Source organism: Coloeus monedula (genome assembly GCF_965178545.1).
Source record: "Coloeus monedula genome assembly, chromosome: 18".
NCBI classification, from domain to species: Eukaryota; Metazoa; Chordata; class Aves; order Passeriformes; family Corvidae; genus Coloeus; species Coloeus monedula.
This window is the reverse complement of record NC_138798.1, coordinates 3,786,340-3,799,121: the sequence shown is the minus strand read 5'-3', so window position 1 is coordinate 3,799,121 and position 12,782 is coordinate 3,786,340. Positions and strand designations below refer to the sequence as shown.

The 12,782-nt window shown below is 40.0% G+C and overlaps 1 protein-coding gene across 2 annotated transcripts; it reads left to right on the top strand.

Annotated features, from left to right (window-relative positions):
* The first annotated feature begins 244 nt into the window (after positions 1–244).
* On the top strand, positions 245–11,830 carry ZCCHC8 (zinc finger CCHC-type containing 8). 2 transcript variants are annotated; one of them, XM_082293554.1, is made up of 14 exons: positions 245–413; positions 1,276–1,316; positions 1,988–2,062; positions 2,569–2,674; positions 3,347–3,421; positions 3,735–3,838; positions 5,134–5,199; positions 6,206–6,266; positions 6,380–6,522; positions 7,251–7,393; positions 8,107–8,222; positions 8,947–9,030; positions 9,499–9,613; positions 10,344–11,830. In XM_082293554.1, the coding sequence occupies exons 1-14, from the start codon at positions 249–251 to the stop codon at positions 11,144–11,146; spliced, it is 2,097 nt and encodes a 698-aa protein (XP_082149680.1). In that variant the 5' UTR covers positions 245–248; the 3' UTR covers positions 11,147–11,830. The 2 variants fall into 2 exon arrangements, with proteins under 2 accessions (XP_082149680.1, XP_082149679.1); XM_082293553.1 differs by having other exon boundaries at positions 6,203–6,266.
* Positions 11,831–12,782: the final 952 nt, after the last annotated feature.

Here is a 12,782-nt window from a genome sequence, read left to right as displayed (position 1 = left end):
TCAGAAGAGGAAGAAAACTCCCAAACCGGGAGCGATGCCGGTTCTGGAGGCGGGAGCGCGTCCTCCATTTGTGAGTACGGCAAACGCTGCCGCGCCGCCTACACCTCCCAGCGTGCATCGCGCCCAGGCACCAGCCGCTCGGTGGCTCGCCGCTCCGATGCACGTTGGGAACTGTAGTCCGCGGCGAGCGTCGTCCCGCGCTTCCCGCCGCCCTTTGCCCCCGCCCCGCCCTTCCTGCGGCGGCCAAGATGGCGGCGGAGGTGGACTTCGGGGACCGCGAGCTCTTCGGGCAGCTGGAGGGCGAGCCTGGGCCGCCCTCGCCGCCCGCCCTGGAAGAGCCGGACCCGCTGCTGCAGCTCTACGAGCGGCTGCGCGACCGCGACGAGACGGTGCAGCGGCTGCGGGCGGAGAATATCCTGGCGGTAGAGGCAGGGCCCGCGCCGGGGCGGGGGAAGGCGGGCGCGCCGCTGCCGCCGGTTCCCTTCCGGGCCAGCCCGTCCCGGCCCTCACGGGGGGCTCCGGCTCCTGCCCGGGGCTCTGTGGGAAGGAACCCTTGGTCTCCGCCGGAGCCCGGGCGCGTTCCGAAGGGGGAGAGTACTGAGCTGGGTGGGGAGGGGGAGCCGAGTCTGGTGCTCCCAGGCTTCCTTTCCATGGAAACTTTTATTCTCCGAGCGGCCGGGCGCGTGCCAGCCCCACCTCAGGAGGCGGCTCCGTCCTGAGATGCGGAGATGGCTATTGAAACGGCTCTCTGAAACGGAATTGCTGCGTTCTTGCCTTTCCAGGGAAAACAAACGCCTGTGTGTTCACTTTGACAATCCATTTTAACGCAGCTACAAATAACTTCAAATTGTTGAATTGGGACAGGTTCCCTGGAGGGTTTTTAGGTTTGCTGCTGCGGCAGAATGGAATCTGAAATGTGTTACAGTTTATTTCCCATTTACAAGTACGTGTGTACTACCGTTACCTTTCTTTTGTTGATGGCCGTATATATTTTTAAAATAAAATATTACAAATCTGTTAATACAACCATTGCATATAGTGCATGGCACTATCTGGATTGTCACAGCTAGTCCTCTTTTTCATTTGTTTGTTTTCATTTTATTGTGTTTCTTCAGCAACAGGTGGATTCGTAAATAATCCCCTGTGCAGTGAAAGGGAGGAACTGAAACTCTATTTGTTGTTCTGTGAAATTCTTGCTTGGTGTTTTCTTGTTTGCTTTGGGTGTGGGTTTGTATCTTCCAAAGGAAATCGTATTCCTTAACAATAAGTTAACATCAGGAACTTAAAAGGAAGCTGAGAATTCTGACTCGTCCTAGGTATGTTTATGTTGACTTAAAACACTGTATGATTTCTGTAGAGAGAATATATTTATTTATATGTATTTATTTATATTTTTATGTATATGTGTATATATAGAGTTTATCAAAGATAAAAGCTGGCTGAGGTAACAATCTGCCACATCTTGTTTCAATGTCCTAATGTCTTCTCAGGTGTTGGGCTTCTAAAATGCCATTCCAGTTCCTGAAAAGTCTTTTGGAATTGAATAGCAGGAACTTGGTTGGTATTGCTGTAACCCTATTTGTGTGTATCTGTTTTATGAAACTCACCTGGTCTTCAGGGAAGCAGTTTTAACGTAAAGTTCAGCAGTGAGGGAAAATTACATTCAAATGTGTGAATAAATCTTAATTAGAAGATTGTATAAATTTACTGACGTTAGAAGAGCAGGAAGAGAATTCTGTTCATGCAGAATTAAGTATTTCTGCAGTGTGGGGGTGTTTTGTTCTCCTTCCACCTCACACCAACCAACCTGCTTTGCTCAAGAGGATAGTTTCTGTTTAAGGAAATAGGATAGGAACTTCTTAAAAGGACAGATTTTGTATTGACCAAACCTTCCTCTCTGTGAGGTCCAGACTCAGCTCTCAGCTGTGTGATAAAACTGCTGGGGAATATTTACTATACCCATTGTCTGTGTTCTGTGCTGTTCTAGTGGAATCTCAGTGGAAAACTCCAAAGTTGATGGACCTCTGTTGCAGATTTTATTTATGAACAATGTCATTACTAAGTAAGTATTTTCAGGTAAAAACAATCCTGACAGGAAACAGAAGCTTTTTTGTTTCTTTGGAAATAACAGTGTTCTGCCCAAAGGGTGGATATAGATTTTATTCAATAACATACACTACTGAAGCTTGAAGGGGAGAAAGGATAATGGGCAGTATGACAGGAGTTCTGTTGCTTTCATTAGCAATATCTGGTTTTATCACAAAATGAAAGGTGACTTCTAGGAGCTTGGAGTGGGTCTGAAGACCAGTTTGAATTTCAGGAATGTTGTGGGTAAAATATAAGAAATTAATCTTTCCCTGCCTTGGAGTTGATTTTTTGCCACACTCAGGTGCTCTCTAATATCAGATTGCATTTGTGTTGGTGGGGGTTGAGAGTGGGACAAAAAACAATTGGATTTTCCCCTTTTCTAAGTTATTTAGTAAATGTTAAATGCTTAAGAAAAGAGACATCTGCCCTTTGTTTCAGCCTTGCTCATACTTCATCTCTCTGTACTTTGTTCCATCCCAGGCGGTATCATCAAGAAATTGAAGATTTTATTTGTAGTTTAGTTCAAAAATATGAAGAGCAGAAGAGAAGTGAACAAGAAAAATCACACTTGAATGCTAAGCCACAGGTACTTTAAAGCTCAAATTGTCACGAGATGCTTCTTCTCCTCCATTTCTGTAATGGGAATATCGAAATACTGCACTGTTAAATGTAACAAAAATCAAATCAAGTAGTTCTCAAACAGATGTATGTCCACTTGTTCCAAAAAATAGAGCCCAGGGCAAAGAAAAGATCCTTTCTGCCCATGAAAATGCTTCTTGAAAATTGTCCCTAGTGAAATTTCAGTGAAAGAAAAGTAATAAGTTGGTTTAAATAATTAAGAGAGCTTAATGCATCCTCTTCTTCATTTGGCCCAACTTTGAGTATATGTAAGAAAACAGCTGAACAACAGAACCTATAAATTTACACTTTCTCCTCCTAGTTTAGAATTTTGATTCTTAATCAACCTTCACTTTTGAGTAAAAGGGTGGAATAGCACATTTCTCTCCATCTTTCCCTTAGCTTTTTTGGTGAGAATGAAAATGTTACTATGCAGTGTATTTCTCATCAAAGAAACCATTAGAAAGGGGCTGTGTCATGCTTTGGGCTGTGGAAGGCTTCATGACTAATGTGGACATCTCCATCCTACTGTTGGTAAAAGGACAGGAGCTGATCCCCACATTCTCATGCCTTTTACATCACTAATTCAGGAGCTCCATTGATTTAAATTAATTATTTTTATTTTTGCTTTCCCTGTCAGCCCTCCAGTGTTGTTCTGGAAGAGGACTGTAAAGGAGCCAGCTCGAGTTCTAAAAAAGTGAAAGAAGCTTTTAGTGTAAGTTTTTGACTGTGCTCCTCCATGGTAGGTCTGACTCTTCATTCTCCACATTCAGTGTACACTGCCATTAAAATAAGATCTGTTAACTGCTGTTACACTGATAAACGAAATTTAAATTCAGCATGTTTTGGCTACATCAGTGCAAAAAAAATCTTACATGTACAGGTGTGGGCTTGTATTAATTGTAAATTCTTAGAGAATGGGGAAAAAAACCTGGACGTATTTCAAGCAGTGTAAATTTATAGAAATGCTACCAATCTCACCTAAATACTGACACATTTCTGACAATTCTCTGACTTTTTTTCTGCAGGTTGTAGGAAGTGTTCTGTATTTTACCAATTTTTGTCTCGATAAACTGGGACAGCCTATTTTAAATGAGAATCCACAGCTGACAGAAGGATGGGAAATACCTAAGTATCCTGTTTGCTAAAACACGTTTCTTTTTCCGTTTGTCAAATCCAAAGAATTCCAGTGGGTAAATTGAACTCAAATTCTCTTCAGTGGACTGTGTGTTTCTATCAAAACCATATTAATCATTAGAGATGGGATGCTTTAATGAGTCATTAATGACTTTTTTACTCAAAACAAATAAGTATTTTGATATAATTGACTTGCTGATTGCTATCCTGAGAGTGAATGCCTTATCCCCATAAATACATCTTGTGAATTTAGGAACTTCCTGGGCCAGTCCCTAACCAGGTTTGGAATGACAGCTCGTTGCTGATTGAATAAGTGTTCTCCCTCTGTAAAATCCACTCTCTGGGAGAAGAAAAGGGTAAACTCAAACATGCTATAAAATGCTTTTTTCCAAATGTGAGAGCCAGAGGGAAAGTCTTTTATTAAAATTTAATTATGGAATGCTCTTAAACATGCATCCATTTTAAAGTTGCTTCTTTACTGTTTATTAAAGCCAATGTTTGAAAAGTAGAATTTAGGGAAATGCTGAAAAAAGTTGGAAAATGTTGAAATGTTTTTTAATATTGAAGTCTTCCATGATAAAAGAAATTGGACAGGACATTTCTCAAGTAACATCATCTCCCCAGTTTTCCAGTATTGCTTCTGTCCTGGAAAGACTCAGGACAAGAACCCGTTTCAGAGTTCATTTCTGCAATATCCAGTTCTTTAGCTTGTAATCAAGGTCATGTCATACACTAAAAATGTCATACATTAAAAAATTACTTGTATCTGAACATAAATTGCAAATTTACAATCTCCCAGCCTCTGGATGAAGGAGGTAGATGCCTAATGGGAATTTCTCCTAAAATGCCAAGTTAAGTGTGGCTGAACTGATTCTGAGTGAAATGGTTCATCAGGCACTGGCTTCTAAATGACCAAAGTACTGCTCTCAGTGACCCTGTCGTTTTGAAACTCTATCAAAATGTGGTTTAGTAAGATTGCATTGCTGTGAAGCATTTCAGAATTATTAATGGAAATTTCTGCCTGTAAACAAGAGGGTTGTAGTTTTAGCAAGTGCTGGTAAAGCATTGGGTAGAAATTTAGGAGGAAACATCATAAGCTCATCTTAGCAAATAGTTTATAGTAGATATCATTTTGTAGTTTATACTCTGGATTTCATATCAAGGACCCATTTGTAACTTAATGCAGATGAGTCAGTGTTCTACTCAAAGCACTGTTAAGTTTTCACTGATATTTTAAACAAAATTGAAATTTTGCTTCATCCAGTAGCAGTTCCTTATTGAAATCTAAAGATATCAGCAAGTTTTCAGCCAGATTCTCTCCCTAGATGGACAAGAAATACAAGTAAAACCCAAAAGGTTTGTATTATTCCTAAATATAAAGTTTTGAGCTGAAAAGTTCAGATGCACTCTGTGATTATTGCCCAATTGATAAACCCTTGGACATACTTTAAATTAAATAAACCAGAGCTGAGCTTTGCAGTCAGTGGGTCTGTTCTTTTATTGACTTTCTTTAGAAGGGCCCAAAGTCAGTGTGTGAAAAGTTTCTGAATTTTTATACTTAGTTCTTCTGTTTCTTGTCTTTTTAGTGATTGGTTTGTCATCCTTGGCACTGGTGTTGTGTCATGGTTACTGTTTAGTAGAACAGCTCCTGTCTGACTTACTTGATAGATTTTTAAGACAGACTGATCTGAGAGTTGATCAGTGTAGTTTTTGGGTGTAGTTTTTATGGGAGGTCAGAAGTGAAGGGAATTCAGTTTCCAGCTGGAGTTACCTTGGACACACGTTCTTGTGCCACACTTTTGTCTCCACTTCTGGTTCCTGTCCTAATTCAGTAAAAATGAATGTTCAGAAAATAAGTTTTCCTCTGAAATCTTGGTTTTTTCACCCTAGTAATATTGCAAATGGTACCTGCCACGGTGTGAATTTACAAGGAAGATTTAAGTTGAAGCCAGCTGCAGTTCCATTCCAGGTTTTCAGTGCAGTTTCACAAAATGCATTCCTTGAAACTGTGGGCCAGGAGTTTCCAAAGGAATGGTCCTGCTCTGCTGTTTGTTTCTACTGGTGACTGATTCCCAGTATTGTGAAAAGGACCAGACCTCTGATGTACCATTTCCTATTTCCCTCTGCCCTTTCCTCATTTCCCATGTTTTTCTTAGCACTGTGAAATCAGCAGTACTCTGTTCCTCTATTTAAGGACTGACAAAAGTTTAAGAGAAGCGGAAGACAGCACATGACATCAGCAGTGAATGATTTTTTGTCTTTCTCAAGTCTAAACCTTAAAATCTTTCAAGAATGAAAATAATTAAATGTATTTAACATTGTAAAGTTGTTTTCAGGTTTAATTTGTGCATTTTTCAAGCAGGCCCAAACCTCATTGTTTCAATTGTGGTTCTGAAGACCATCAAATGAAAGACTGTCCAAAGGTAAAGTCACCAGTATTCCAAAGACTGCTGCTCTCCAAGCTTTATGTTGGGTGAAGGAGTGCATAAATTGTAAGTTGTCCAACTCTAAACTTCCCAATTGTATTATCTTTAAGCCACGAAATGCAGCTCGTATAAATGAGAAGAGAAAGGAGTTTTTGGAAGCTTGTGGTGATTCGAGCAATCAGAATTTTCAGCAGCGTTACCATGCAGAAGAAGTAGAAGAGAGGTTTGGAAAATTTAAGCCAGGAGTAATTAGGTATCTCTTTTCTTTCCATTTACTGTTGCACTGCTTTTCTGGAATACCTCTTCTGCCTTTGGAGTGCCAGATGTTAATTGCCAGAGTTTATTAAGTCCACCTGTTGCTCTTAATTATGAGTGTATTATGTTTGAATTTGCTAAATAGAATTTTGTTTAATAAATTGCAGAGATACTTTTCAAATGAAAATTCACTGCTAGCTGAATAGTCCTACTCTTTCCCTAATGCAGGGAGATAAGTATTACTCTTTGACATCTCAAATTGCAAATTTATGATGTTCCTACTAAAAATATATTCAAAAGTCTGCAAATTTTGAGCTTTGAGTGTCCTTTCCTCTCTATTCAAAACATTTAAAGAAATCACAGTATTGTGTGGCAGTCTCCAAAAAAATCACTAGTAAATTCAGTGTCAAGTTCCACCTTTCCTGTTGATAGCTACAGTCAAGGCCATGAGTCAGAAGTAGCAGGTCAAGTAGGTTATTCTTGGTGTAGAACTAAATCTAATAAAGGGTTTAAGCATATCAGAAAGGCAAAAAGTTGTATTTCATATCAGAGCTGGCTTTGATCTAGAGTTGTTATATCTGGGATTGAAATGCAACACAGTTTGAGCTAAAACTCAGCTGTTCTACCTTGACAGCTGAAAACTCCACAAAATGTTCACAACGTTTTGTCACCAGTTAGGGATTTTTCTGGATGACACTTTGTTTTCTGTTTGTTTTCTCGACTTAGTGAGGTCCTTCAGGATGCCCTCGGTGTGACAGACAAGAGCCTGCCGCCGTTCATTTACCGCATGCGGCAGCTGGGGTACCCCCCGGGCTGGCTCAAGGAGGCCGAAATGGAGCACTCAGGACTGGCTCTGTATGATGGGAAAGGTGAGGAATATGGGGCTGCAATGCAGTTTTAGTATGAGGCTGTGGACTGGCTGCACCCTCCTCAGGAGACAAAAAAGTAACTGGTTTGTAAACCTTCATCTTCCTCTTGGAAGAGTTGCAGAGAATGTTGCATATCAAGTCTTTTATTCCTGTAAAAATACACCTTTTTATCAGCTATGGTGTAACAATGAAACAAATTCCATAATGATTGGATTACAAAGATGGAGACTGTCAGTGGGGTTTCACTGTTAAAACCTGGAGTTGGGTGAAACTGCAAGACTTGCAAATCTCTTTTTGTCCAATTTCCTCTCCCTTTTCCTCTTACGTTTTATGAAAGAAGCTGTAATACTCAGTAACTTACTCTTATATAGGAACAAAACCACCAGCAAGCAAACAACACATTTCTTGAAACCCAACTTAAGTAATTTACCAACTTTTTGCTAATGACCAACATTTATACTGCATCTCAGAACAGTCCTGATGACAAATTCTGAGGGTGGTAATGGTACCTGAAGAGCAGTTGTGTAGAAATATCCAGCTGGTTTCTGGGGAGGCTTCATGCCTGTATCTGATGGATTTGGTCACTCTTACTGCGTCTGTGGATTTCAAAACCTTCTCTCAATACTTAGATTCCAAACCCCTGTTCTTAAATCCTGTGGATGTTTTCAGTGGTGTTCTTAATTAACATCAATAACAATTATATTCCGTTATAGGTGATGTTGAAGGAGAAGATGAGAGCTCTCCCCAACCCAAACGTATCACTTACGATGTGTCAAAGTTGGTAAATTATCCAGGCTTTAATATATCCACTCCCAGTGGGATCCCAGATGTGAGTAGCTGTTCTCTGTCTTCTAAACCACATGCTGAATGACAGTAATTGCTTTTAGCAAAGAGTTAAATGTTTTGTATTCTGCATCTGGCAATTTCCTTTCAACAGTCTCTTCTTTTTACGCCCTTGGTTTGGGGCTGGGGGTTGTAATTAACGTGACATCCGTCTAACTGGTACTTGTTACAGTTCTTGTGCTAGGGTCTGACAGTGCTGCTGTGGGGATTATTTCCATGAGACCAACAGGACAATTTGCTGTTTTTTAAACGCGAAACCTCATGCATGAATGGCTGTTTTTTCCATACGTGTAAATTTTCTGAATGTTCTTGGACTGTGAAAATCCCTGTGGGTGTTTCCATAAATATAATTTTGATCACAAAAAATGACATCAGCTCAGTCAGTGAGCAACTTCTGCAAAGCTTTGTAACAACTAGAATTAAACAAGTCAGAAGGCCCACATCTTGGGTGCCTGCTTAAGCACAGAGCACACAGGAAATGTGGGTGCTGCGCTTTTATCTTCAAAAGCATTTTAACCTGCTGTCAGTGAATTCCATCACTGATCTTAATGCCTGTGCATTAAAAAGAAGCACTTGTGCATTTACACCTTTACATTTGCCCATTTAGTGGCCTCCAAATGTGTTTATTCATTCAGGGTTATTAACCAAAGTTCTGTTATTAACCAACCATATGCAACATTATTTCTCTTTTTTTTTTCTTTTTGCTGTAGGAATGGCAGATGTTTGGTTCCATCCCCATGCAACCATCCCAACAGAAGGATGTTTTTGCTCACTACCTTTCTAATTACCAGGAGGTGAATATATCTCCTTGTTATTAAAAAAAACCAATGTTGTCTTTTAGTGTAGGTCATGATCATCTCTTGCTTGTATATTCTTTCTGCACAAGGCGACAGACTTTTTATTGACACTAATGGGGGTGAAATGCTGATCTGGCTTCTGTTTTAACAGAAGATGGCTTTGTGTTTAAAATGAATTCCATTATTTCACTTAATGTTAGCAGATCCCAGTTGTGCAATGATTTATATTGGGAAAAAAGTTTGCTGTGAATTTACACAATCTAGAAGTTCCAGAATCCCCTAATAAGTGAGAAGCTTATTAGGTTGCCATAGCCATGGCATCCCTCAAACATCAATGTCTATTTACATACCGGGTCCCCAAATAATTGTATAGTTACAACTTTGCCTTAATTCTTAAAGCTGGAAATGTTAGCCTGTACACTATAATACTAATTCTTTTCTGTTTTGTGGATATTTTCTCTCCAGCCAAGTCCAAAATCCAGCAACAAAAGGGCTGCGCCTCAGTCAAAGTCTCATCACTCCAAACGACCAAGAGACGACAATTCAGAGACAGCAGCAGCTGACATGGACCTGGACTCTGGTATCGTCATTCTGCATTTTTTTTCCCTAGGTTCAACTTTTATTTTCAAAATAACTTGCTCTGAATTGAAATGTGAGAGTTAAAAAGAGAAGCCAATGTGTTAGTAGTCATTTTGGTGGTATTTAATGTCAGAGCTGACAGAGGCCAGCAGTGTCCTACTGCAGTGGCATTTGGTGTGATTGTCACAGTGGTTTTCATATCTTCCAGTAGCAAACAGGAGGTTTCAGGTGTGCTCAGAGCAATTGCAATGTTATGTTAAAAATTCTGATCTCTTTACTTCAGGAGCATCCTAAAGAAACTTCTGTTAAGAAGACCCCCAAATCCCTAAGTCTTTGGATGAAATAACATAAATTTGTAAGCTTACAGCTTCTTAAAAATGGCAAACTCAGGGAAGGAGGATTCAGTGTTGTTTACATGTTAGAATAGCTGGAGAAACTTCTGGCTTTCCTTTTGAAATCCGTTATGAGGAATCCTTCATTGTGTCTCAATCTGAAATGAGTTTGTTCTTAATACCTTCAAGAGTAATTTTTTTTCCTTGTATGGCTGGCAGAGTCAAAATCCCAAAAAACAGTTTTGGTGGATATGAAAACCTTCATAAAGTTTGTTCTGTCTCAGCTGAAAACCAAGGATGAGAAGACATAAATCTGGTAGTTAATCAGAACAATGGCACTCTGAATCCTGTCCTGGTCAGATTTGAGGTTATAAAAGGTGTCTTTTCATCTCCTTCTAGATCTGGAAGGGGCACAGAGATCTCAAACTCCCAACAGTTTTCAGTTCCAACCTCCGCTGCCACCTGGGTCTCCATCGATGTCCACTCCTCCGCCTGTGCCACGAGGAACACCCCCACTCACACCCCCTCAGCCTTCCACACCCACCCACTCTCCCCTCCCTAGGACTACTCCACCACCAAACCCTTCCAGTGATAGTCCTCTGCCCAAAATAGTGGACTCAGTCATGGATGAGGATACTCTGACATTGGAAGAGCTGGAGGAGCAGCAGAGGTTAATCTGGGCAGCGCTGGAGCAGGCGGAGAGCACAAACAGTGACTCTGATATTCCTGCTGACACACCTTTAACTGGGAATTCCCTTACCTCATCGCCAGCCAGGAATGAAGCAGATCTTGTTGCAGAAGTCAGGTCACCTGAGAAAGTGATCTCAGTGGAAACAGAGTTTTCTGACATCAGTGAGCAGATCCCAGAAAACGAATGTTCTATAACCAGTCCAAATCTAGAGGACAGTTTGCTTGACTTAAAGGAAAATCCTGATAATGCAGTTTCTGAAGACCTGCTGGATGATACCCTGCCTGCTCCCAACCCTGAGGTTAATGAGGAGGAAAACACAGGTGGTAATAAAGTGCCCACAAGCACTGGATCATCTGTGAAAAAATCTGGACTTGTTCCTGACATGAGCAAGTTTGCTGCAGGCATCACACCATTTGAATTTGAAAACATGGCAGAATCAACTGGGGTTTATCTACGGATAAGAAGCCTGTTAAAAAATTCCCCAAGAAACCAGCAAAAGAAAAAGACTTAAATCTTAACTGGTCTTTTGTTTTCTTAAGTCCAAATCCCTTCTGTTTCCCCCCCAGTTTTACAAACTCAGATAACCTCCTTCATCTTACAGGAAAGAGAAAATCTTGACAAATGCAGGTCTGTCCTGTTCTTCCTTAGTATCGAAGTCAGTGCAGGTTTGATCTTGTCCAGGAGTAGCAACGCAGTCAGAAAATGTAGAATTTTCCCAAATTGCATGCTTCCACTAAGGAATAACAGGACTGATGATTTGTTAAGAGCATTTTATTTGCCAATACTCGAGACTCTAAAATGCAGAGTTTGTGGTTTGGTGTTCATTATTTTGGCTAAGATTTTTATTGTCCTTGAGTTCCAGGTGGATTGGTGATTTTTTTTAATATCTGTCCTTTGTACAATAATCTACACTTTATACATTTTGCTAATTATCCTGTAGATAAGTTTAATATATTCGGAATGTTTTTAAAAAGGTCTGATGTTAGATTTCCCACATGAAAGTCTTGGCAATTGGAGGAAAATAATTGGGGATTACAGTGCTATTTTCACCATTTCAAGTATTTTTATAAATTATTTATGTGGGTCTGTTTTAATTGCCACTGTATCTTTTGTAGCATCGTCCTTCATGTAAACTTGCTGTACATACATGTTCGTGGTTGTCTACAGAGGTTTAATAAATGAGCTTTTAGCTAAAGAGTTTTTAATTGGAGTCCTGAAGCAGCAAAATGCTGGTTTTTGAAAATCGGCTGCTGAAGAAAATTGGGAAAACAAGGTAAGCGAAATGAGGATGAATATAGTTTAATATTTTAGGAAGGGCCACAACTGTTGGCTTCAGGTTTTCTTAATCAAGAAACTGTTAAAATTCTCTTAGCTATTTAAACAGAACCTTGCCATATCATTCAGTTTTCATAATCTGAAGAGCTGCCCTCTTCTGAATGCTTAGAAATGTTACAATCCTGCTGATTGATTGTTCTAACACCTTTTTCTCCTTGTCTTGGGAGGGACCTGTGGCTGAAGTGACTGTACGTTGTTCAGTTGCCAAGAGAGGGAGCACTAGGTTGATGTAATGTATTCCTTGGAGCTGGTAAAGCATTTGTCCTTCCATAAATGCAGGAAAAGTCTCCCCAGCCAAGTGTAATGCATAGTAAACCAAAGCATTTTCAAATATATAACAAAAAACTTGTGAGGGGGAATGTCGATAAGATAATGTTAGAGAGCGAACTTAATTCTTTAAAATTCTCAGCTTTGCAGTTTGTGCATATTGCCCAAAGATCTTTAAAATACATGATACTAGCACATTCTGCATTTGAATTTCTACGAGGACCCCAGGCCTTTTGCAGTTTAAACCTTTATTTACTTCTCTTTCTTTTTTTCTTCCTAAACTTTACAGGAAGGCAAAACCAAAGCACATTCATATGTGAATTCTGAGAGGCTGAAAGATCTTTTTGCAGCATTTACCAGTTCAGTTTATTTGGTTGAATTTGGAAAGCAAGTCAAGGTAAATGTTCATCATATGTTCTAAAAGGAATGGCTTTTTCCTTCTTAGTTTATAGGAGAAATAATATTTTTATAACAGGAGTGGACAACAAAATAATGTGCTGTTTCCACCTTCTGCACATGTTTAAAGAAAGCTCTGTTGAGAAGCA